We start from the raw sequence: 23,739 nt of genomic DNA on the forward strand, positions 1-23,739 counted from the left end.
TGAATTTAAACCTGGTATACGTTGTCATGCCCTAAGTACAGCGAAAACAGTGGAATAAGCAAGAGTGGACAGGAGGAGACGATGTTCCTTCCGCTCTTGTCCCGTTTCCTGTGTAGCTTCTTTTTTTTTTTTTTTGTCGTGCAAGCAGTGTAATTCTGCCTCATGTGCATATTTGCAGCATGTCGTGGACTTTAAGGACGCAGCATGCGATCTTTCATTGACAGAATAAAAGGAAACATAATTGTGCGAATGCTTCCGGAGCTGTTCGAGTGCAATTTCTCTGTGCAGATAGCTCTTCATCGCCTACAGGGAATGCGGTAGCTCTTCACAGCTATTCACTCTTTATTTTTTAAAATTATATTTTATGTCTTGCATGTCATGGGTGAGCTACGAACCACAGTGTGGCTAAGGCGTTCCTGGCTAAATCTTTCGTTCTTAGCCCCATGTCAGTACCTAATGTGTAAAATCGATGCTGGGCTGTAGGTTATTGCGTGTTAGAGATTGTTTTAAATTTTTACTAGCTGGCTCAGCTGTTCAATACGAAAGTACGGGTAGATGATGTGTTGTTTTCAATAGCGCATACAGGCACAAAGTAGACTATAATGAATACAATAATAAATCGCAGTGTGCCTTTCTTTGGGCCCTGTGTATACAAGCGGTTCTTGTTTGGATGATGAGTTTATCGCTACATTTATATGTTTGCTATTTTCATTTGTGCAGAAACAGCTACTCATTGCTTTAGTTGTATTTGTGAATCGGCTCTTTTATTTTAAGGCAGCCGTAAGGAATGTGTATCTTCTGAAGTATTTTCTCAGTAAAGGATGTGCTCTGCATAAACAGAGCGTATATTTTCACGATCTCTCCCGAGTTCTAATATAGCGGGATTCCAGTGCATAAAAAAAATTGTGAATTCGCATGTGTATGATCTGTTTTCCAGTGCATAGGGGTGCCGGCTTTCCTCATCACCATCAACCTTTAAAGAAGCACCACTACCATCGCCGGAGAAGCTCGGCGGCCAGCACTTCTGGCAACCAAGATCCTGCGGATCTTCCCGCTGTTGCCGAAGCGAAAGAGCCTAGCCAAAGTAGCAAGGTGAGTGTCCGCCTGCAGCCTTATTGCACTAGCGTATGCTCTATAGCCGTGCAGTTTTTTGTCTTGCAGTGCAGTGCCATCGACATGAGCTGACTCTTTTTCATCGGAGGGGATGGTATATAGTGTTGCTAAACTTTGCCACCTGGACTGTGTTGGCGCTTGAAAGACTTTCTTTCATGCATAATGTGGAGGAAGGAAAAACTGAGGCCCCACCCCTTCCGCACGCTAGCAGAACAGTGTGGAGGAAGTCGCGGGGTATTTTCACTTTTCCTTTTTGCTGTAGCGGCCATGTTCTCAGGCCACAATGGTGGCTTTGTTATGGTTGTGTGTGCTCACACGTGTTGCTCCGTGGGTTTAGACCGTGGTAAAGGCATAGCATGTGCAGGATTGCGTTAGTCTCCCAGTTCTGCTGTGTTCTCCACACCGTGCTCTCCCATTTATGGCCAGTTGGGACTCGAAGTAAAAAACTCAGTGGCTTTCCACTCTGTGAAGAAGGATGACCAGCGAAACTGTGTATGTGGCCCCCTTAATGGTGAACTGCACCTGCGCCGCGGGTCGGCCCGGTATTGCACTATCCTTGCGTTTTGCCCACGTATTAAAAATTGTTGTTCTACATGCGGAAGCGATGCGTCAGATCCTAGCCATATACAACTTCGCTGTAAAAAGCGTGAAACGCGAGCCTGCATGCAGCACCGTACACCACGCACCATGCCACAGACGAAGGACGACATGCAGATATATTTCCCGTCTTCGGTGGATTCGTGCTAACGTATCATCACAGACTGAAACCACTCTGCTTTAGACTATGTACCATAAACTCCTTGCACATCAGTGACAGCTGTGCACTGTTACTGTTTTTGACAGCTGACGATGCAATTGTGGCACGTAAAACAGCCATGTGGAAGGATGTAAAAGAAGCGGCTGCTGTGAGTAATAAAGAGACGAGCCCCCTTTACTGCAGTCATATTATCTGTGTGCTGGAGGGGCGCAGGAAGTGAATGTTGGCGGATGTGGTGCAAGAGTGAACAAGGCTCGACAGAAGAATGTACCCCTGCATGCACGTCAAACAGCTGATGGCACGTACAGTCGCAATCTTTATGACAGTGCACACGGGAGCGCGTGCCGCACGGTACATGCAGAACGCTGTGGCGAGCGGCTAGCGCACTATTCTAGTTAGTAGCTTTCACGGATCCAATCCCTGACCTCACTCGCGCATCGTCTGTGAAAGCCTATTTCCAGGTCACAATCAATGAGCATGCGCACGAGACCACACCTTGCATAATTTGTACAGATTACGTGCGGTGGCGGTGGTAGCAGACGACGAGGGAGTGCGTGCGCTAACTGCAGAAGCTGCCAAAGTGTGCGAGCTTCTCGTTAGGGTGTCTTGCGTGTACTTTGTGGCACGCGCTCCCGTGTTTACGGTTATATTGTGACTGTACGTACATACTTACGTAGGCCCGGTCAACGCGCTAGCTGCATCTATACGCGCTTACTTTTCGGCACCGCAGAACTTTGTTTCTGTGAGGCTTCACTTATCGTGAGAGCTGTATACGTCAGGCCGCAGTCGCCGCATTTAAATACGTAACAATGTTCTCCTCTGTCGGATTGTTCGGCGCTGCGCTGTGGCTCGTCACTCCTCCACTGTAAGTGGCTGCCCAAAATGTGTAAAGCAAAACGATTCTGATGAAGCAACGACCTAGCACACGTGTTTGTTCTCATAAACTGTAGATGGGCTTGCCATAGGTTGTATCACGATTGGATACACCGCGATTGGACCGACCATTGGCCAGATGGCTATGGCGCGCAGCCCAGTGTGGTTGCGCCTGTGGTTGCACGCTGAAGGCGAGAAATGTAAACAAGAGTTAAGTATCTGGCATGACATGATGGCAGAGTAACGCTGATTTCTGGCAGCACTTTAGCTTCACAAAGAGTGATGTCAGGGCCGTTCAGGTTTTCCTTCCTTTATGGTGCCCAGGAACTGCATCGCCTCAGTGGAATGGTTGCAGCCCAAAAAATAATGGATGCTGTTTTTACAACTGCATGACTAATATATACTGCTGAGGCATTGCCTTCACGCCGGGTGCATTATTCACGTGCATGTGGCTCGAGCAGAGATTTGTTCCAAGCGTTTTATGTTCTCTTTAAGGACTTATTTGCGGCGTTTTAAAAGATTTTGCGGCGTTTTCGACCAATCGATTCACTTATTGAACCCAAATCATAATGTATATTTGAGAGTAGCGGTGTCAATAACTTTATTAAAAGTGGTGAAATGTTTCAGTTTTGCATGGCATGCAGTAGAACTGATGGCCATGCCCTAAAATGGGCCACATAAGCGTGTCCCATGGGCACTGTATATATATATATATATATATATATATATATATATATATATATATATATATATACACACACATATATATATATATGTATGTACACATATATATATGTATGTACAGCTGAACAACCGTATACAACGAAATGCACAGGACCGTACAAAATGCCAAACTGTGATTCAGGAACCGTGGTGGCTCTTCTGCATACTTGTGGCACTGCAGTGGCACGGTCAGCTGCCCACCTATGTATCGTTCTAAATATGAGCAATATTGGGTTGGCTTTCTAGGAACTAGAGACAACTTTCTCACAATTTTCTTTCTTGGTAACTAGACCACAGTTGCTTAGCGGGGAAGCAAAGCAGTTAAAGGGCAGCTAGTGGTATTAAAGTCAGGAACTTCTATTTTTGTTGCAGATTTTTGACAATACTTAAAAAAAAGCACTTTTTGGCCGTTTTAATATATCCGTGTGGCGTCCTTAGAGTGTCAGTAAATGACGCGCTCTCTACTGTCTCCACTAAAGCAGCGTAAGCATACTGAAAGCACCTCCGCAGCTGATTCCGAATGTGTATGCAAGAGACTTACCGAAAGAAACCTTAAGGTTTTGATAGTTAAAACAACTTGATGGAGTGTGTCGCACTTTCAAAGTATACGCCGTGGTATAAATGCCATTAAGGTGCTCCAGGCGATATGTACATACCCTTTAGCAAGGATCGTGAGACTAGTACCAGTTCCGATATGTTCGTCCCCAACATCATTCACACAACTACATTTGTATTCCACAGGTGCTTTGTATTATCTTGTGGCCTGTGCGTGTACACGCACGCAGGTGAAGGTATTAGTGAAACGAGATTACCGGTAGATTGACTATATTGTTAGTTTTTGCTGAAGCCATCTACAGTGTATAGAGGCTGTCGGTAGTATTAAGATAGTTCGCTAACATATGTTAGCTATCAGTAGTTTTACACAGGCTTCCGTGTGCCGGGGGTATATAAGATAGGTCGTCCACGGTATACGAACACTCTCCGGCATGCTCCGACCTCACTGTCCTCAACCCACTTTGATACTGCCACTGCTCCTTCGGTGCTCTGAAGATTCTGCGCCACCCACATTTTTATAATCTCAGCTACTGTCCTGAGGCTTCCATTTGCCGGTAATATCGCTATTTTCGCATGCTAAATGATTGCATGTAACTAGAGGTGGACAAATGTCTAATTTTTTAAATACGAATCGAATACGAATAGTAATTATCTAATCGAATATGGGATAGTCAGACCCAGACGCATGTACATATTTACAGTAGGAATATTTATTTCTGTATCTGTATAATTTGTTACCACGACTGTACTGACTAATTTAAGATAGACGGTTTTCACGGTTTTCTCAGCTTATCAGGGAGAAAGAATATGTTTTAAACAGAAGATGACTGATTGTCATTAAGAACTGCACAAATAGCATCTAAAAATCTTCAGACGCTGGTTGCACACAAGCATTCCAAGAAATAATGCATATTTATGGAACGGAGCACAATAGTTCGATATTGACTATAGACTTAGAGAAGTTTGCACGCTTCGGGGCTTTACTTGCCTCACAATAATAATCATCTGCATTGCTTGCGTTTCCTATCTTGAAAACTCTGCGCTCACTATTTTCCTGTCGCGAGTGCTGAGTCACGCTGGTAACACGCATGCCATTCGTGACCTGGAAGTACCGGGCACGCAGCGTTAAAGAAGGGAAATGCAGGAATGATAGATGACTATTATTCTTGTGAGACAAGATGAGCCCCTAAGGGCGCAAACTTTTTAAGAGTGTGGTATCGACAGCACTACGGATAACAGTCTTCTTGCAGGGTTATGTGGACAGGCGAACGTAACTTACACAACAAATCACACTGGTCACTAATCAGTTACTACACAATTCACAAAATTTGCTAATCAACAATTACAACATTCAGAGCATACATAAATGTTGCAGTAACGCATAGAACTCATCTATTATCGATGTGCAATAGTACTAGAAAAATTTGCAATATGGAGTTGACCTAGAGAAAAGCAGTCTTCAGTCTTATGCACTAATGCATCCAGTAAACATATTGACTAATGGTTTCTTCAAGTAATTGTTATCACTGTGATTTGTATTGCGATTTAAGTATTGCCTCTTCATATAATATCCTGCCGTGAAGAGAGAAATGTATACTATCAACCAAAACCAAATTTTGATGTACAATCAAAAGCATAGTCATGCTTTTATTTGATTACTCTTTACTGAAAATGAAATTGAATGTGGAAGAATCGGGACATCGGTTAATGGCAGTGAAGCAAATATTTCTTCGCTTGGACAACAAAAGGCTGTATTCTGGTAACAAAAATGTAGAATACTCAAGAGCAACCTGAGACGTCACATTATCTAGCCACATTCTGGACGTGCGTGTGCCTTTGGCCAAGGGCTTGTCTTGGCTGGCCCACAGAAGGCAAGCCAACATACCGACCCCGTGCAAAGTGCTTTTGTAATTAAGCTTTGTCCTCGTGCAACATATCACGTCATAATTAATGATGGTCCTTTGTTTCATTCTGCCATAATTCTTGTATTCTGTTCTTTTTATGCTCTCTAAATATGTACCTTTCATATATAGGGCATGGTATAGGGTGTATGTACGTAAACTCGGCTGCCACGCAGAACCGCATGTGCCTTGACCGAAACCAGCGCTGGTCGTCATGTAGTACTTGAATCTACCGTGTAAAATTACACAATGCGAAAAGAAAGACAGGATTGTAATGTTTGGAGTCGGGCATGAAATAGATGGTAGCTGGCTCATGCTGTCGCCCAACTTATCCACGCTGAGGACGTTGTTGAAAGGAGAGACTTGTTCTCATCGAGAACAAGGAATATGGTTTTTTTTACAGTATTTACATGAGAACATTGCAGTTCATCAGTCTAACATGTCTGCAAGAGGAATGCACACTCAGCAGCTGCACAACAGCTGCTTATAAACACTTTGTCCTCCCTAGATCCGTAGGTGAGGGAAAAATGGCCGTTCAACCTGCTACAAACTCGGAGCATTCAAAGTCATCGTAGCCAATCCACCTTTAAGGGGGAGGGTTACACACACTTCCGCACAGGTTTCACTGACCATGCCGAGGTGAGTGGGTTCTCGGAGACACATGCTTGCCCCGAGCAGGCGCCTCTTCATCCCAGTGTTGACCCCGTAGACAATGGCCACCACGTCTGTCCATGACTTCTAAGCTGCCTGAGACGGCAGCGCAAAATATCTTCCAGGAGCTCCCCGGATTTCCTCCGCTTCTAGCAACCCGTGGCGGCCACGGCAAATCCACGAACAATACTTGGTTCGCCAAGTATTGACGCGGCACATTGTCGTCCCTACAAAATGTGTCACCACCGCATGTGAGGAAGAGTTCCTCGGTCGCTTCTCAGAAACTCGCCACCTCTGCAGCTGCAGCTGGCTGGGAAAATTTTGTAGGTCGGTACCCTTGCAGGCCGTTCGTAACAGCTCCTCCATGGCCCAGAAAATCTCGAGTGGCCAGTGCTCATAACCGCTGGGCAGGAAGAGAATGGCTGCATGGTGGCAAGGGGGGGATGCCTTGGCTTGCAGCGACCAGCTGTGAAATGATGGCACCGCCCCAAAACATCCAAAAAGGACAGGCAACTGCAAGACGAACCCCACAACACAGCTCTGTGCTGAGATGACTTATCTTGGATCTCACTTTAGACCCGCTAGGCTTCGAAGAAACTATAAGTGCGGAAACAAAAAATGCTGCATTTCGCTATGCCAATTTCTGAAACAATTTCGTGCTGATTATCAGCAACCATGGAGGGAATCCTGCTAAATGAGAGTGGATTTTCTTTAACAAAATTAATGCTAGTAACCCTAAAATTTAGGCGGGACCCCCAAACGCAGAATTCAAATTAGCCTGCTCAAACCATCCACATTGCTATGCAACTTTCCCTTTTTATATCTAACGGAAAAGTTGTACTCTTGGAGAGTGAGACTCCATCGGAGCAAGCGGCCATTTTTGTGTGACCTTTGATTGAGCCATGTCAGAGGACAGTGGTCAGTCTCGAATATGAACCTTGCTCCGTACAAGTAACTCAACAACTTCTGGGCTGCCCAAACTAAACAAGCACATTCCTTCTCTGAAGCGCTGTGGGCTTCCTCTTTTACGGTTAGTTTACGGCTGCCATAGAGGATAAGATGTTCTTCATTATCGTCGCCGACCTGACTAAGTACCACGCCCATACCTCTGTCACTTGCGTCACACTGAACTATGAATTCCTTTGTGTAGCCTGGCACTCGAAGCACAGGACGAGAAACCAATAGCGTTTTCAAATCTTGGAAAGTGTTCTCTTTGCTCTTATCCCAGTGCACATTACTTGGTGCTCCCTTTTGGAGGGCGTCCATTAAAGGGCTTGCCATTTACGAGTAATTCGGAATGTACCGTTGATAGTACCCCACAAGTCCCCAAAATGAAGTAATGTCTGTTTTCGTGCGCGGCTGAGAAAAATCTGCAATCGTAGCTATTTTCAGCTTGGCTGGCCGTCTCGTGCCCTGTCCGCCAACTTGGCCCAGATAACTAATCTGCGAACAGTCAAACCTACACTTTTCCGCCTTCATCGTTAAGCCAGCTTCCCTCAACCGTGAGAACACCTGTTTGAGGTGTGATACCTGCTCTTCCCAGCTGTCCAAAAAAATTGCTACATCATCAAGATATGGCAACTCGAATTCCTGCAAGTCTTTTAGGACAATATTCATTAACTTACAGAAGCTAAACGGCGCATTCTTCAGCCCGAAGCTGAGGGCGAGAGGGCCAAGAGTGGGCCTACGGGTGAGATAAAGGCGGCATAGCAGCTGGCACTTTCTGAAAGGGGAACTTGCCAGTGTCCCCGCACGAGATCTATAGTTGAAATGTATTTAGCAGTGCTAACTCTTTTGATTTGTTCCTCAATGTTGGGTATTGGGTACAGCTGATCCCTAGTGATGGCATTTAACTTCCTGTAATCAGTATACGGACGAGGGTCCTTGTTAGGGGTTTCTACTAGTATTAGCGGTGACGTGTAGTCACTCTCAACGGGCTCAATAGCTCCCAACTCTGCCTCCATAATTTATTTCTGTCGTGTAGACACCCTGTAAGGCTTTGATCTTACGGGTTTGGTTGATGTCAGCTCTATTTCATGTGTTATTAGTTCGGTTCTACCTGGCCGATCGCTGAATCTGTTGAGATATTCCCCTAACATCGCTTTTAGCTCATCTAGCTGCTCGGGTATAAGAGCGTGCAAGCTTACTGAATGTTTTACTACTTCTTCTAGGTTGATTTCATAGTTGGAGGTCGCCTTATACTCCTTAAACTTGGTACTAGTGTCATCCTGCTCTTTGATGGTATAGTTAATGACTCTGCTCCGCTCTACGTATGGCTTCATCAAATTGCAGTTGTATATCCTCACCTCCTTCCTGTGACCGGGCATTTTCAGGGCATAGTTAGTATCTGAAAGTTTGTGCAACACTTTAACGGGCCCGTCCCAGTGAACTTCAAGCTTGTTCTTTGTTGAAGGTTTGAGGATCATTACCGGGTCTCCGGCATTAAACGTACGAAGCCTTGCATTCTTGTTGTAGTTGGTGTTCTCTTGAGTTACTCCCATGTTCTTTTCGACTAGTTCTTGGGTTGCACTTAGCCATTCCAGTAGATTTAGCACGTATTCTACCACTGTTGGACTCTCTCCTCTTTCCTCCCACATCTCTCTTAACATTCTCAGTAGAGAACGGAGTGCCCTCCCATACACTAGTTCTGCTGGCGAGAACCCTGTAGCCTCATGAGGATCCATTCGCAAAGCAAACAAAGTGGCCGGAAGGCAATTCTCCCAGTCCACCTTGTGCTCGTAACAGAGCGCCCGCAAAACTCGCTTAAGCACTTAATGCCACCTCTCTACACTACTTGACCTAGGGTGATAGACTGAACTGTGTGTCAACTTTACCCCTCACTTTTGCAAGAATGTGGAAGTCAGTGCGCTGGTGAATACTGACGCTTGATCCGCCTGAATTTCGGCTGGAAACCCAACTCGTGCGAATACAGTCAAAAGCGCGTCTACTACTTCAGTGGAGCTGAGCTCTTTCAGAGGGATTGCTTCTGGAAACTTTGTAGCCGGACACAGCATGGTAAACAATACCTGTAACCTTACTTTGTCTTTGGTAGAGGCCCTACTGTGTCTATCACAAGTCGTCTGAAAGGTTCCGTTATTAAGGGCACTACCTTTAGTGGAGCTTTCCATGTTTCTCCTGGTTTACCTGAGCACTGGCAGGCGTCGCATGATCTTATAAAGTTTTCTACGTCTTTGAAACAGCCAGGCCAGTAGTATTTCATAAGCAACCTTTCCTTTGATTTGTTTATGCCTAGGTGGCCAAACCACCCATTTCTATGACAGAGACTCAAAAGGTCCTCCCTGTACTTATTAGGTATGACTAACTGATCTAGAATCCTACCCTTTCGGTCTCTGTAGTGCTGATACAACTATCCTCCTCCCTCTTGTATCGTCACGTTGCGCCTAGCAATGCCTTATTTAGCTGTGTGGTGTAATTTAGCTAAGCTGTCATCCTTCTTTTGCTCTGCTGCCAGTGACTCCCTGTTCACACGGAAGAGCTGATCAAAGTTCGTTGAGGCCTATGATAGTAACGACCCTGTCTCGCTTGCAATTGCGTCAGCTGGCTCTTTCCTTAGGCATGAACTTTGACATCCTAGTGATCCGCTCTCATTGAGCTGGTCAGCTGGCAGGCTTTCCTCAACCCTTTTTTTGTCCCTCGAGCCTAGCTCAGATTCGGTTACTAAAGTTACCTCTTTTGCTACTTCTGCTGGAGCAGCTTTTGCATTTTCAGCCAAAAGCGACGCGATTTTACAAGCTTGGCCTTGCGTCAACGTCTGTACTACGCCCTCTCCCAGTTTAAGCCCTTTGTCACGCAGTAACTAATCTGACCGATTCAAAAAATGTGAGGGTACTGCAGCGACAAGAATTTGGAAACTGCAGTGCCGGTCACGAGCTCCCCGAACGGTCCACTGATTTTGACTTGGGCCATGAGCAGATGCACACTGTGTTCTTCTACAACCTGTTTAATCCATGCTACTTCTCCGGTGAAGTCATCTATCGTCACGTAAGACGGATGGACAATGTTCATCGTGGCGGCACTGTCTCACAGCACCCTGCATGGTTTGCCATTAACTTGCAGGTCATGAAGATATGGGCTTAAAAGTTCCATATTCTCGTCTTTTTCATCCAAGTAGGAGAAAACTACACTAGGCTTGCCGCAGTTTACAGCGATATGTCAGAGTGTGTGGCACTTATAGCAGCAGATCGGTCTAAAAGATTCGAATTTTCTTTTCTGCTCTTTTTGCACGGTTTCCCCATTTGATATCTTTTTGTTCCTTTCTGAGGGCTTTTCGTCCATGTCGACAGGCTCCGGTCGTCTAGTCTGCGAAGCCTTTTTGAACGGAAATGGTTTCCGTGGTCCGTTTCAACCGTCCCAATTTCCGTCCTCGGCGTTCAGGCTTCTATGCGTTGCTTACTCTTTGGCTAATTCAGCCGCCCTTTCCACAGTGTTTACATTTCCTCTGTCTTGCACCCACAGTTTCACAGATTGAGGGATGCTTTTGTAAAACTGCTCTAGACACATGCATTCAACAATCATGTCTCTGCTCTCGTACGCTTCCGCGCTTTTGTGCTAGTCGACTAGGTCTGACTTTAAGCCAAACACCGGATATCCCTCGGTATCCTTCTCTCCTGTGCTTCTAAACCTCTGCCGAAAAGCTTTCGCTGAAAGGCGGTACTATTTCAAAAGACTAGCCTTAACTTTTGCACAACCATATGCATCCTGCGCACTGATTCTGGTGATTACTTCTGCAGCCTGACACGGCAACATAGGCAACAACTGCTGTGGCCATCTACTCGGACCGAAGTTCATCTTCTTGCAAGTCCTTTCAAAATTTCCGAGGAACAAGCCTATGTCGTTCCCGACCTCAAATGGCTTTAACAGCCTGTCCATGCTGTATGATTCTGCCTCACTTCATCATCCTAGAGCCCCTTCACTTCCTTGAGACCGCTCCAAACGTTTGCTTTCAAGTTCAAGTCTTAACTCACAATCTTTCTTGTGTTGCTCTCTGTCCCATTCTTTTCTTTCCCGTTCTTCTCTTTTCTTAAAAAGTTGTAATTGAATTTCAATGCCTTCATCACTGGCCTGTTCAGAAATTAGCTGCAATAATTCCAATTTTGCTAGAAGTGCTACTGCAGGAAAAAATATGAACAAAATTTTTTTTTTTAAATGTGGCGGTACGCCAAGTATAAAATTTGCATGATTAACATTTTTTGAAGGTAATTTATTTATTGATATGAAATTTGGCAGGCTTTTAAAATCTTTGTGCTGTACAGTTGCAAATCATTTATTTAAGTTATTTATTTACAAACAACCCAGCAGCAGGTCTCGTAAAACACAAAGCACATGAATGCGCTCTCACCAGAATGTGCAGATCGGTTTATAGATTTCCTTTCATGCTAAATATCCGCTCAACAAACGTGTTACTAGAAGGCATAGCAAACACATGCTCCATGTGGTTCTGCAAATGAGGACACTTAAAAGCCGCACCAAACTTGTAGTGTAGACAAGAGGGATCTGCTGCCCCTTGCTGCACAATGGCAGGAGGTTGTCTACTTCCATCGTGTAGTTGAATTTGCCAGCTTGTCAGCTCTGGCTGGCCCAGATGGCTGTTTCGGGCTCTTTGATTGGCTCAAAATGCCACCAATGCAGAATTTGACAATATGGCAGCTTCTTCAGCCAATCGAGAGGCCATACCAGCCTTCTGGGCCAATCATAGTTGACAAGATGGCAAATTCAACCATACAGTGGCATTTGACGATGTCCAGTATAGCACCCCTGGACAGCTGATTTTCAAGCATTCCCCCTTTTCTCTATGTGATGGAAAGCCTACTATCAGAATCATCTATACCTTCAACAGTTCATCTGGGAGATGTCTGGAAATCTTCAAAATGTAATTTTCAATCTGCAAAGTCTATTCTACTTACTGTGTATAGACACCGGTGACAGTGATAACTGATATCGCTGTCAACAGAAACTGACCAATTTGTAACACATGTGCTTTAAGCCGCAGAAAAGCTGTTGTATCACACGTTGAGATTGTAGCCTATAAATAGCCACATTTACTTTTTATTACTGTAGAGGTGTCACAGATGCATCTCTGCTTTGCAAAATTTCCTGCCGGATACAGAATAAAACATGGCATCCTTGATGCCATAGCCTTTGAGATCTGTTTCTGTTACTCAGAGGCATCTCAGAGGCAACATCCAGCACCTATGCCTCTGATCAAGGATGATTAATAATAATAATAATAATAATAATAATAATAATAATAATAATAATAATAATAATAATAATAATAATAATAATAATCCTATCTTATATCCACTGCCAGGATGAAGGCCTTTCCCTGTGATCTCCAATTACCCCTGTCCTCCATCAACTGATTCTATTGCCTGCGAATTTCTTAATTTCATCACCCTGCCTAGTCTTCTGCCGTCCTTGACTGCCCTTCCTTTGGCACCCATCCTGTAACCCTAATGGTCCACCGGCTATCTAACCTATGCATTACATGTCCTGCGCAGCCCCATTTATTTCTCTTAATGTCAATTAGAATATTGGCTATACCCGTTTGCTCTGTGATCCCAATTTCTCTCTTTCTGTCTCTTAACGCTTTGCCTAGCATGCTTCATTCCATCACCCTTTGCGTGGTCCTTAACTTGGTCTCAAGCTTTTTTGTCAATCTCCAAGTCATTGCCTCATATGTCAGCACCGGTAAAATGCACTGATTGTACACCTTCCTTTTCAATGATAGCGGTAAGCTTCCAGCAAGGATCTGGTTATGTCTGTCGTATGCCTGCACCAACCCATTTTTATTCTTGTGTAAATTTCGTTCTAATGACCAGGGTCCCCTGTGAGTGTTTGACCTAGATAAACATACTCCTTCACAGACTCTAGAGGCTGACTGGCGATCCTGAACTCTTGTTCCCTTGCCAATCTATTCATCATTATCTTTGTCTTCTGCATATTAATTTTCCAACCCCACTCTTACACTCTCTCTGTTAAGGTCCTCAATCATTTGTTGTAACTCATCCCCAGTGTTGCTGAACAGGACAATGTCATCTGCGAATCGAAGGTTGCCGAGATATTCGCCGTTGATCCTTACTCCTAAGCCGTCCCAGTTTAATAGCTTGAATACTTTTTCCAAGCACGCAGTGAATAGCATTGGAGAGATTGTGTCTCCTTGTCTGACCCCTTTCTTTATAGGTATCTTCCTGCTTTTCTTGTGAAGAATTGGACTGAATAAACTGAGACAGGTGGCAGTGCATGTTTAACCACTAGTGTGCTATCCCGAAAACTCTGTCTGCTGGCATGCAGACACCTATGCATTGTTGCGGTAGAGTTGGTGCAGTACAGTGGCTAGTTCCGTACTTGCGAGAAACTTGCAAGATGGAAGGAATGACTTCACTTCCTTGCGTGCAAGGAACACCACTTTCCCAAGAAACTATTCACAGAGTACACATACACAGATAGAGATAATTTGCAATAATAGGAACTAAACATGTTTATGTCTTTTTAGGTATAACATAGTCCAAACCAACTGAGGCTTGTACATTTATTCGTAAGTGGACATGGTTTTGAAGGCCTCATGTGATGTTTTACTGCGGAATGTCATCCCCCTTCATTTTTGCACAAGTTTCAGTGCTCCTTTTTGTTATCTGTGGGACCAAAGTATGCTTCTTCCAATCATTCCAAGTCTGGAACTTTTCAGAGGCACTATAATCTCAACACACATTCCAGACAGTTGTTGATTCCTTTAAAGTGTAGGCCAACATCCAGTTATTATGGTTGTGCAGTCACTCAAGAAATGCAGAATATCAAACACAGTGGACTGCATGGGGGACGCTATATTGTAGGCCGCGTATGGTATAAAAGACCGTTTGAGATATTATTAAGTTTAAATGAACTTCCAATCTGTGAATATAAACTTTACAGGTTTCATCTTACCTGTAATTGCTAGAATAGGAGGCATGCTACATTTTTGCTGTTATAAAATTAGGTGTGCATAAGATTTGCGTGCACGTGGTTCTTGCTATGAATTCATAAAAACTGGGTGCAAATTCACTTATGGGGCACGTTAGAATTGGGCAAATATTCCCAAATAAAGCTCTCCTGTGCTAGGACATTTTTTATGACTTTTTAACTTTGCCCGCTGGATAATTCAATGTTTTGTCAATCCTGTGAAAATTGAATTAATGGAAGTCGACTGTATTTGATTTAATTTATCAAGTAATATTGTTTTATAAATTTTTGATGGTGCATTGGTTATTGCAGAATTAAAGTGCACATTATGTTTTATTTCGTTTGCTCCTCTGCAGAAGAAAAACATGTTCTTCTTTTCAGGTTGCCATTACCTTGGCTGCTATTTCTTTCTAATTATTTTAGAGAAAACATTTAAATGGTGGCAATCATCTTTGCTTGTGCCATGATCCTTGGTTTCACAGCAAGTTCTGTAAGCACCTTCACAGTTTCTAGCAGAACTGGGCACGTTATTGTTGTTAATTGAAGTGTGTTGTTGTTTGCACTGGTATTTCGGTGACCTTTTTTTCATCCATCAAGCACTTGCCCCTAGTATTCAAACACAATAGGTTCATATTAACAGTTGTTTTACTTTACCCAAGCACATTGCATGAATTTGATGCGTATACATTGTGTGTTTTCTGTAAATATGCGATCATTAACCATTCAATAATTGAATTATTTTGAAGTCTGGCCTCATGATAAGTGGGCCAAAATTGATGCTCGCATTTGAGTATTTTGACCTTGTTCTTAACATTTCACTTTCTTGTGTCATGTCTCAATATTTGTTTCTGTTTAATTATGGCACTCCTTTTTTATTGTTTTTCTTGTGTGCGTTCTCATTTTTCCTACTGCTAGTGTTGGTAGTAATGTTGCTCACCAAACTTGCCTATGCTCAATCATACTAAACTTGCAGTGCTGTGAACACTGCAGAAAATGTGCTGATTTGGTCACGTAGCAGAGAAAAAGGTTGCACCAAGTTTTGATTGTGCTTATTTTTTGTAATATTTGTGCTGTTCGAAAATACACAATGTTCTCAACTTCTTACCAAATGTTGTAGTTGTCCTAATAATAATAATAATAATAATAATAATAATAATAATAATAATAATAATAATAATAATAATAATAATAATGTTTATTATAACACTCAGGAACAAGGACTTGGTATACGGACTCGGTATACAACATATATACGTAGAGGAGACAATTTTTCTATCTATCAAATAAAGCACATTGTACAAGTTATAACAATATGGAGACATATTGTACAGAACGAAAACCCAGACACTGAAGAATATAAATGTGCAGTATGAGCAATAGATACCATAAACAAATTATATACACATACAAGGGGCTTTACTACACAGATTTTTAAATAAAAATGGCTATAAGCGTATGGAAAGTAGTGTTCTTGCAAAGGAGTTAAGTTTTGTGAAATTGAGTAGGCATTGACCCATTGTTGCAAATTTTACTTCATAGTCTGCGAATTGATGTCGCCTAGTGGACGCACAATTAATTATTATGACTATACTGACCTTAGGTCTATTTTTTTTCAGGGCTGAACAGTTTGGTACAATGGAGCACAGTTAGTTTTGTTACGTTCGAGTGCCTGGAAAAAGAAGCATATTTATATATGCCTCTCTTCATATCTTATATATTGTCCAATGACAATATAATATTTATTTATTATGTTAATAAATATTATATTGTCATTGTACAATTTCTTCTTTTTGGTTTCTAAAAGATATATTTACATGGTCTTCAATCTAAAATTTTTTGCTCTAAATGTATTTGCTCAGCAGGACTCTGAAGAGGACGCTGATGACACCATTGATGCGGAGCTGGATGATGACCATGAAGATAGCAAAGTGGCAAAGCAGCCCAAGGATGCTGCAGAAGATGCTGCAGGTCCAAGTGGCCTTAAACATGGCACATCTGCAAAAGATAAAAGGACCGTTGGTAGCCGTGAGCCACCTCGCATTTTTGTTTCAAGTGATACGGAGCCAGAGGTTGAATTCCTGCCAGGCCCGGTAAAGCCACGGCCTTCAGACGTGTCCTTGACTGAGAAGCCATTGAAGTCGTCCTTAAAAAAGTCATCCATTTCCCCTGATGACCAGCCATTAGGAAGTTATGGGTGAGCCTTTAACCTTTTTAACACAGGATGCTGTTGTTGTTTGGTCTTAAAGATGATGTTTGCTTGCTTTAGATATCTTAGGAGGAAAGTTTATTTAATAATAATAATAATAATATTTGGGGTTTTACGTGTCAAAACCACTTCCTGATTATGAGGCACGCCGTAGTGGAGGACTCCGGAAATTTTGACCACCTGGGGTTCTTTAACATGTACCTAAATCTAAGCACACGGGTGTTTGCGCATTTCGCCCCCATCGAAATGCGGCCGCCGTGGCCGGGATTCGATCCCGCAACCTCGTGCTCAGCAGCCCAACACCATAGCCACTGAGAAAAGTTTATTTAGACTAGTCTTTTAGCATGCTCCCATTACTATCAACGACTGTTTACCTTGTGTGTGTGATCAATCATTGAGCATACTAGAAATTGTGTGGAATTTTTTTATCAAGCTTTCTTTAATTGCTGTGCACGAAATGATATAAAGAATTCTCAACCCCACATGCAAAGAAAGTGTGATTACATTAATAGCATATATACTGTGGTGGCTTCCACTCTAATGGCTAGTGAGAAGTTATAATTATCATCACCACATGTTGCCCAGCTATATAGAAACAGTACTGAAAGTGTTTGGCATTTATTACCTTGTGTACCACAGTTAAGCATGCATGATTCACCTATAATAAAGGCAAGACCTCATTTGCATTCAATGCTGGCAATTTCTCCCAAATATTCTTCAACATGGAGGAAAACTTGTGAAAAGCATATATTGTCGTTCACATGACAGTGGCATGAAGCTGTTAAAAAAATTCATTCAAGTTTCTTATAAAGAACGCTTAAGAAATAATGTTTGAGTACTTGCCGCACATTGATAAAGATGCAGTTGAGTGAAAGTGCATTGCCATTTCGTTTAATAGTTCTCTTCTTCCAGCAAGATTTCTTGCACAGCATGTGCACCATAGTTATACATGGGCTTTGTCTTAACACTACCAGTATTAGGAATTAAAATGCATTCTAGCTGTTGGCTGCTCATAACCATTGCAGTTACACTGAACTTCCATATTAAGGAAGCACTGAAATGCTACAAGACAGCTGCACTATGGGAGGCACCCTTCTGTTTGCTTATTGCTAGTGAGATAAATATGAAGGAAGGTACGTTTTAATTAACATTCATTGCTGGTGAAGTAAATGCATTAACGTATGTGCTACTAGCAGACTAGAGTATGCCAGCTCAAATTGACCTCTCTCTCTTTCCTGTCAATGAAGTCTCTACTTTCAGTATTGCTTTATGGACTTAGTGCCATGGCCATTAATCAAATAAGGTGAAAGCTCTAGTTCTTTACAAGCCTAATTTAGAGCCACTGCACTGTTGTAGCATGTGCCTTTCTCTTCTGGTTGAGTGCATCTTCCACGCAAAGCAATCTAATCCTTCTAAACAACCTGAATAAACATGCCACATTCATATGTAATGCTAGAAACCATCGCTACTGGTCACTGTTTTGTTTCATCAGTTCTTGTTCATCCTAATTGTACATCTGTACACATAATAATTTAAATTTAAAATTTGTGGAACCAAATTTCTTTGTGGGCCATGGTTCATTGCCATGATGTAGAAAGTGGTAATGCATAGGTCATACATAGGCTTTCATAATGCCAAATGAAAGCAGGGCAAAATGTACGTGCAAGAGAGAAGATGAAACAACTGCTGACTGGAAACTAAAGGCTTTAATGTGCTCTTGGCAAAATATATAAAGGGATACAAAATGTGAGCACATAGAAATATGTGTAGGAAAGAAGCAAATTATTGTGGCCCACAATATCAGTGATTCAGTATGACAGAAACACAAAATCCAGACTGGCATGACAGAGGGGGACATTGTCAGGTGTTACGATAGTGCATGGAAAAAGGCGGCTATAAGTTTTTAGCGTGAAACCTAACCAACTAGCAGAAGCCAACACCTTGGTGGATTTTCTAGTGCATGCCTCAATTTATATTCTCAAGCTGCTGTTGTTCACCCATTTTTGGTGACAGATCATGCACTTTTCAGTTTTTGGCCGTGACTAGAGCCAGCTAGCCCAGTTTTTCATTTTCACTGCACAGCGGCCACTTTCTGGCAACCTTTGTGGCCAGGTGTATGCAATCATTAGTTTTTTGCGTACTGCTGGGACCCCGGGTAGCGTATCCCATCGCTGTCATACAGTTGTTGCAACTCTGTGTCTGAGTGGTTATTACTATTCCGTGGCTGATGATGTGCCAGGTGCCGGGCGATCGAGAGGTCCAGGGCAACGTCCAAGAGATGAGAAAAAGTGTTTAATTGCAAGTTTGCATGATGACGGTTTACATCTACGAGCATGAGTATGAGTACTAGTACGAATCGGAGCACACTCCCACATCACTCAAGATCTTTTATGCACTTCTTTTTACCCTTTCTCTCATCGGGGAAATTCACTGTTCTTCTTCTCAGCCAACCACAATCGTTAAACTATTTACAAAATCCCGCCCATGATGTCACATCGTTCTGCTGGGCTCTGTCTCCAATGTTGCACGTTCACCCCCGCATACAAGGCATCGGCGTGGCAAACTGGGAACTTGGATGTCAAAGTTGTTCCCATGGAAGTTCTTGACATTGGCCCCTTTTATCACTTAGTGGGCCATTCGTGACGGTCTACTTGTCAGGGTCATGTTCCGGTAAAGTGGTCTTCACAGTAGTCATTGATTCCACGAAGGGCGGCGGCTGTTGTTGTCTCAATATTGAGGCCCTTTGTTTGCGTGTCACAGTCTGTCGGGTCCAGTCTAGTCCAGGCGGGAGCTCTTCTTGCCCATAACCTTTGGTTACGCTGATTTACTCGCTGGCTCCCTGGTCCTGAGAAAGTGACGATGCAGCGTGAAGAGCCTTTCATAGCTGCACGCTCACCGGTGAATCACTAATCGTCGAGAAGGAATGCTGGGTATAACAATGCTAAATGCCAATCATAACAATGTGTAGCTTAAAGAAGGCAAACTTAATTTTGAAGAAGCAGGCACTAGGAAAAGTAGCAGAAAAAATGCTATTTATACAATGGCACATGAATATATAGCAACAGGATTGGTAGGCTTAATGTTGTTTCTGTTAAATAATGTTGAAGAAACACCTGCTTTAATTTCTAGTTATAAGGGTTTGACATTTGTGAACTTCATTGAAGCTGTTATTCAGGAGTGAGTATATGTGCAGATGACTGCATCATATGCAGGGCAATAAAAAGCCATGAAGAGTCAGAAGAGGAGTGGGCTAGTTGGCCATCCATGAGTAGACATGAAGCGCAAAATTGCACATGGGACAGGGAACCGGACATAACGTTTCTATATCTCCGGTTCCCTGTCCCCTGTGCAATGTTGCGCTTCAGCTCTACTCCCTTCTGGTTTTCATTAAAGAATAATGTCTACAGTCCCCCCATTCCCAACCCTTTGTTTTGTTAGGCCCAACTCCAGTTCGTCTTTATTACCCCTGAATTTTTACACTTTCAGCCTTGACATTTTGGTGAAGTTCTACAAACTTCCCAAATTACGGTCAAATCAACTTCTTTAATAGTGTTCTCTTCTTGTAATGATGTGCAGCTTCTTTCCAAATCTGGACACACGAACTGCAGATTATGGAAAGCAGTATGCTGACGTCCCCTTATCATCAACTGTACGAGATTCTTCTCAAGAGCAAAGCGAATCTGAAGGGGGACAGCACAAAGTTGCTTTTATTTTGGGTAATTACTGTTTTGTTTTTTGTTCTGATTTCCTTGTTGTTCTGAGGTCTTTTCACTATAAGCACCATGAATGTAACATAGCTCTTCATTATGTTTACTGTTTAATGTCACATTTGCTTCTTAGATGTCACATATCGATGGCAGTTGGCACTTTGGCTAAATACTCTGCTTGCTGTCATATATAACAGATATGCCTTGAAACATCTTGTAAAATTTATTGCAATTCATATTTCTTCACACGCCACATACCTCACAACATCATTTGAGAAGTTAGCTGTTTATTAAATAAATTCATGATGCTAAGCTGCAATCACGGTGTAGGACATATATCTCTAGAGAATTTTTCTGGAGCACGCCTCTCAGAGATGCAAGCAGACGCAGGCGATGTGCACTCAGCTTGGCTGCAAAATGACGAGGAAGACAAGTGGCTGCACTGTCATGCTTCACTCAATTGACTTGGCAGCTGAGTGTGGGCAATATTTTACCCACCATGGTTCTACCTTCCACTGCCAGCATGAGTGCTATGCATATGTGATTTGTCATTTTTTGTTGAGAGGCTATATGCAGTTTGTTAGAAAATGATACTAGAACAGTGCATATTTTCCACAGAATAGCATTGCCATCTCTCATTTGACAGCCCTATTATCAGAGAGCCATCTTGTGATGTCATTTTGAACCAACGGTCAATATCAGCTCTTCTTGTAAGGCCTAAAGAGATTGTCTTACATCATGGTTACAGTATATGCATATACATGAACTTAATTAAGCATATCAGTTGCACATGCGTCATGCACCATTCTTTGGCTTAGTAATTCACTATGCCAATTTCTTGCTGCTCCCACATCTTTTTGTGTGTCTGTGTATTTATGTTACAACTCCTGAATCTAAGTATGCACTTTCTGGCACCATTGCTGAAATAGTTTGATAGTTTCCTAGCACTCTAGCTTCATTAAATTTTTTAAGTACTTAGAAAAATTTGTCTTTTTTAAAGGGTCAGACTCCACGGAAGAAGCATCTCCACCACAGGTATTAGTGAGTGACTTGCAGCCTCCATCAACATCTAAAGGACTGGAACCATATCGAACAAAAGATAGGTAATGACTTCTCTGTAAACGAGGGAGCAGCACTCTCAATTCTGAATATAAAATCTCTGTAACATGCCTTACTCCAGATGTCTGCACGTTGGACGCACATAGTAGTGGCGAGTCTGCAGTGCTAAATACAATTTAGCACTTTATTTTTACTATACCTAGCTATTTGATAGTTGCATATTTTTTTGCATTAAACTGCAGCAACTTGTTACGTTCAAAGAAATTGTGGCATGTTTCTTTCTTTGCTAGGCATCACCACCATCATCATAGGCACAAGCGACGTCGGTACATTTATGACCCAAGCCTAATGGTTCTTCATGATGCTGAAGATAAATACAGGGTCATCACAGAGCCTGAAGAAGCCATGACTCTGCAATCAGCTGATCTCGAAGAGATGGCGAGTAAGTTAAGTTGTGAATTTTCATTTTATTGTTTGTTTTTCAAGCACATTGGTAGATAGCAATACTATAACGTTTTCAAACAACTTTTTTTTTTTCATTCTTAGTAATTTTTATTGTGCTGCACCAATGTTTCCTAATGTTTCCTCTTTTTGTCTCTTTCTTTATTTCCTTTCTCTTCTCTAATTGAGAGGATAAGGTTGAGATCTAAGGAGCACTGGCTCAAAATTGTCTCTCTTTTTTTTCGTTAATTTATAATTGTCAGCTCATCGCAGTGTTAAGCCTCAATTTCTTGGGAGTACAAAAAATAATTTCATCACCTTTTAGTGAGGCCAGTCCAAAACATGTCACAAGTGTAGTGCAGCTTTGGACATGAAGGAGAATGCAGTTTCGGATTATAAAGAGGACCTAAAGAAAGTAAGATGATACAAGACTGTGTGGTCTTGCTTTCTGTGTGTTTTGTACACAGTTTGGCTGTAGGCTACAATAGTTATGCACCAGCCAAATCAGAAAAAAAAAAATAGTTGTTGACACAAATTAAGTTTGTGTATCAGGTATTTAATGGTTGAAATATTGCAATAATGTGATTATTCCTGCTTTCTTCTGTATCTTCATAAAGCTTTCATCTGCCTTAGCCAGCAAGCACAATGTATCTCCTAACTTTTGTTGTTTAACTATAGTGTTTTTGACATAAAAGTATTTCTTATTTCAGGTCATAGATTTGAAGACCAGAAGGGCATGCGTCGGCACAAAATTCTTGCCAAGAACACTGTGCTTTCATTCATGCAGCCTGCGTCTGAAGATTCTTCTGAGAAACCACCTCCTTCAGGTTCTGGAAAAAGATACTCTGTTCCATTCATGAAAAAGCTTTATGATCGAAAGCCACATGAGGTAAGTCAAAGGTGTTTAGGAATACGTTTACATTGGGTGGTATTGCAAGAAAATAGTTTGTAAATAGAAAATAATATGGTACACCATGAGCATGAACCCGCAACTTGTCCAGTTGGATTCACTTTCCCCAAAACAATTAGCATCTTGTGTCCTCCAGTGTTGTCGAGCCACTTCCCTTTACTAATTGCTTGTTGTTGTTTGTACTGTACCATATGCAGAACAGGGTCAGTTCACACCACACATCTGTAATGAAAGAAGATTAACCTTTTGAAATGCTTCATTCCAGTAGGATTTTAATGGCTTGAAATAGTATTTCCCTTGAATATTTGAAAGATATTTGCCTGTCTGCTATTATGCTGCACAGGTCTTTGTGGAGTTGGACGAGCTGGTGCCAGAAACATATGAGTGGAAAGAAACGGCACGTTGGATAAAGTATGAGGAAAACCTAAAAGAGGATGTGGAACGTTGGGGCAAGCCACATTTAGCCTCATTATCCTTCCACTCACTACTTTGCCTGCGCAAGTGCATTGAACAAGGCACCGTGCTGCTTGACCTTGAAGAGAAAGATCTCACAGGCATTGCCAACAAGGTAGACTTTTCTTTTGTATCTAAGTGCTAAGCTGTAGTGTTATAGTTTCATGCAGCATTTGCCCAGAAATTAGCATATCAGGGGAGAGGGGGGGGATATACTGTAGGTCTCCCCTATAGTGGACATGTACATTTAGTCTGCTGCCAAAATGCTGATTGGCTGGTGGTGCCTGTCTCCTTTTCACATATATTCCAGCCCAGTCAATCAGAACTTAAGCTGCAGATGAAATTTATATGTTCATTAGGTGGACACTTACAGAATTAGCCCCAAGAACGAACTACAGGGGCGCTGCGAGCACCGCTCGATTGACGTCGGG

At 42.4% G+C, this 23,739-nt stretch overlaps 1 protein-coding gene across 10 annotated transcripts in view; it reads left to right on the plus strand.

Annotated features, from left to right (window-relative positions):
- Ae2 (anion exchange protein Ae2) overlaps nucleotides 1-23,739 on the plus strand; it is a 335,868-nt gene that overhangs the window by 265,516 nt on the left and 46,613 nt on the right. For 8 of the 10 annotated variants that reach the window (XM_075676765.1, XM_075676766.1, XM_075676770.1 and 5 more), the window contains 7 exons: nucleotides 938-1,092; nucleotides 16,392-16,726; nucleotides 20,315-20,454; nucleotides 21,446-21,548; nucleotides 21,795-21,946; nucleotides 22,656-22,834; nucleotides 23,199-23,423. In XM_075676765.1, the coding sequence (XP_075532880.1) occupies nucleotides 938-1,092; nucleotides 16,392-16,726; nucleotides 20,315-20,454; nucleotides 21,446-21,548; nucleotides 21,795-21,946; nucleotides 22,656-22,834; nucleotides 23,199-23,423 (1,289 nt within the window). The remainder of the gene's footprint in view (nucleotides 1-937; nucleotides 1,093-16,391; nucleotides 16,727-20,314; nucleotides 20,455-21,445; nucleotides 21,549-21,794; nucleotides 21,947-22,655; nucleotides 22,835-23,198; nucleotides 23,424-23,739) is intronic. The other 2 variants (XM_075676763.1, XM_075676762.1) reach the window with 2 other exon arrangements.

This window comes from Dermacentor variabilis, unplaced genomic scaffold, assembly GCF_050947875.1.
Source record: "Dermacentor variabilis isolate Ectoservices unplaced genomic scaffold, ASM5094787v1 scaffold_12, whole genome shotgun sequence".
Lineage (NCBI taxonomy): Eukaryota > Metazoa > Arthropoda > Arachnida > Ixodida > Ixodidae > Dermacentor > Dermacentor variabilis.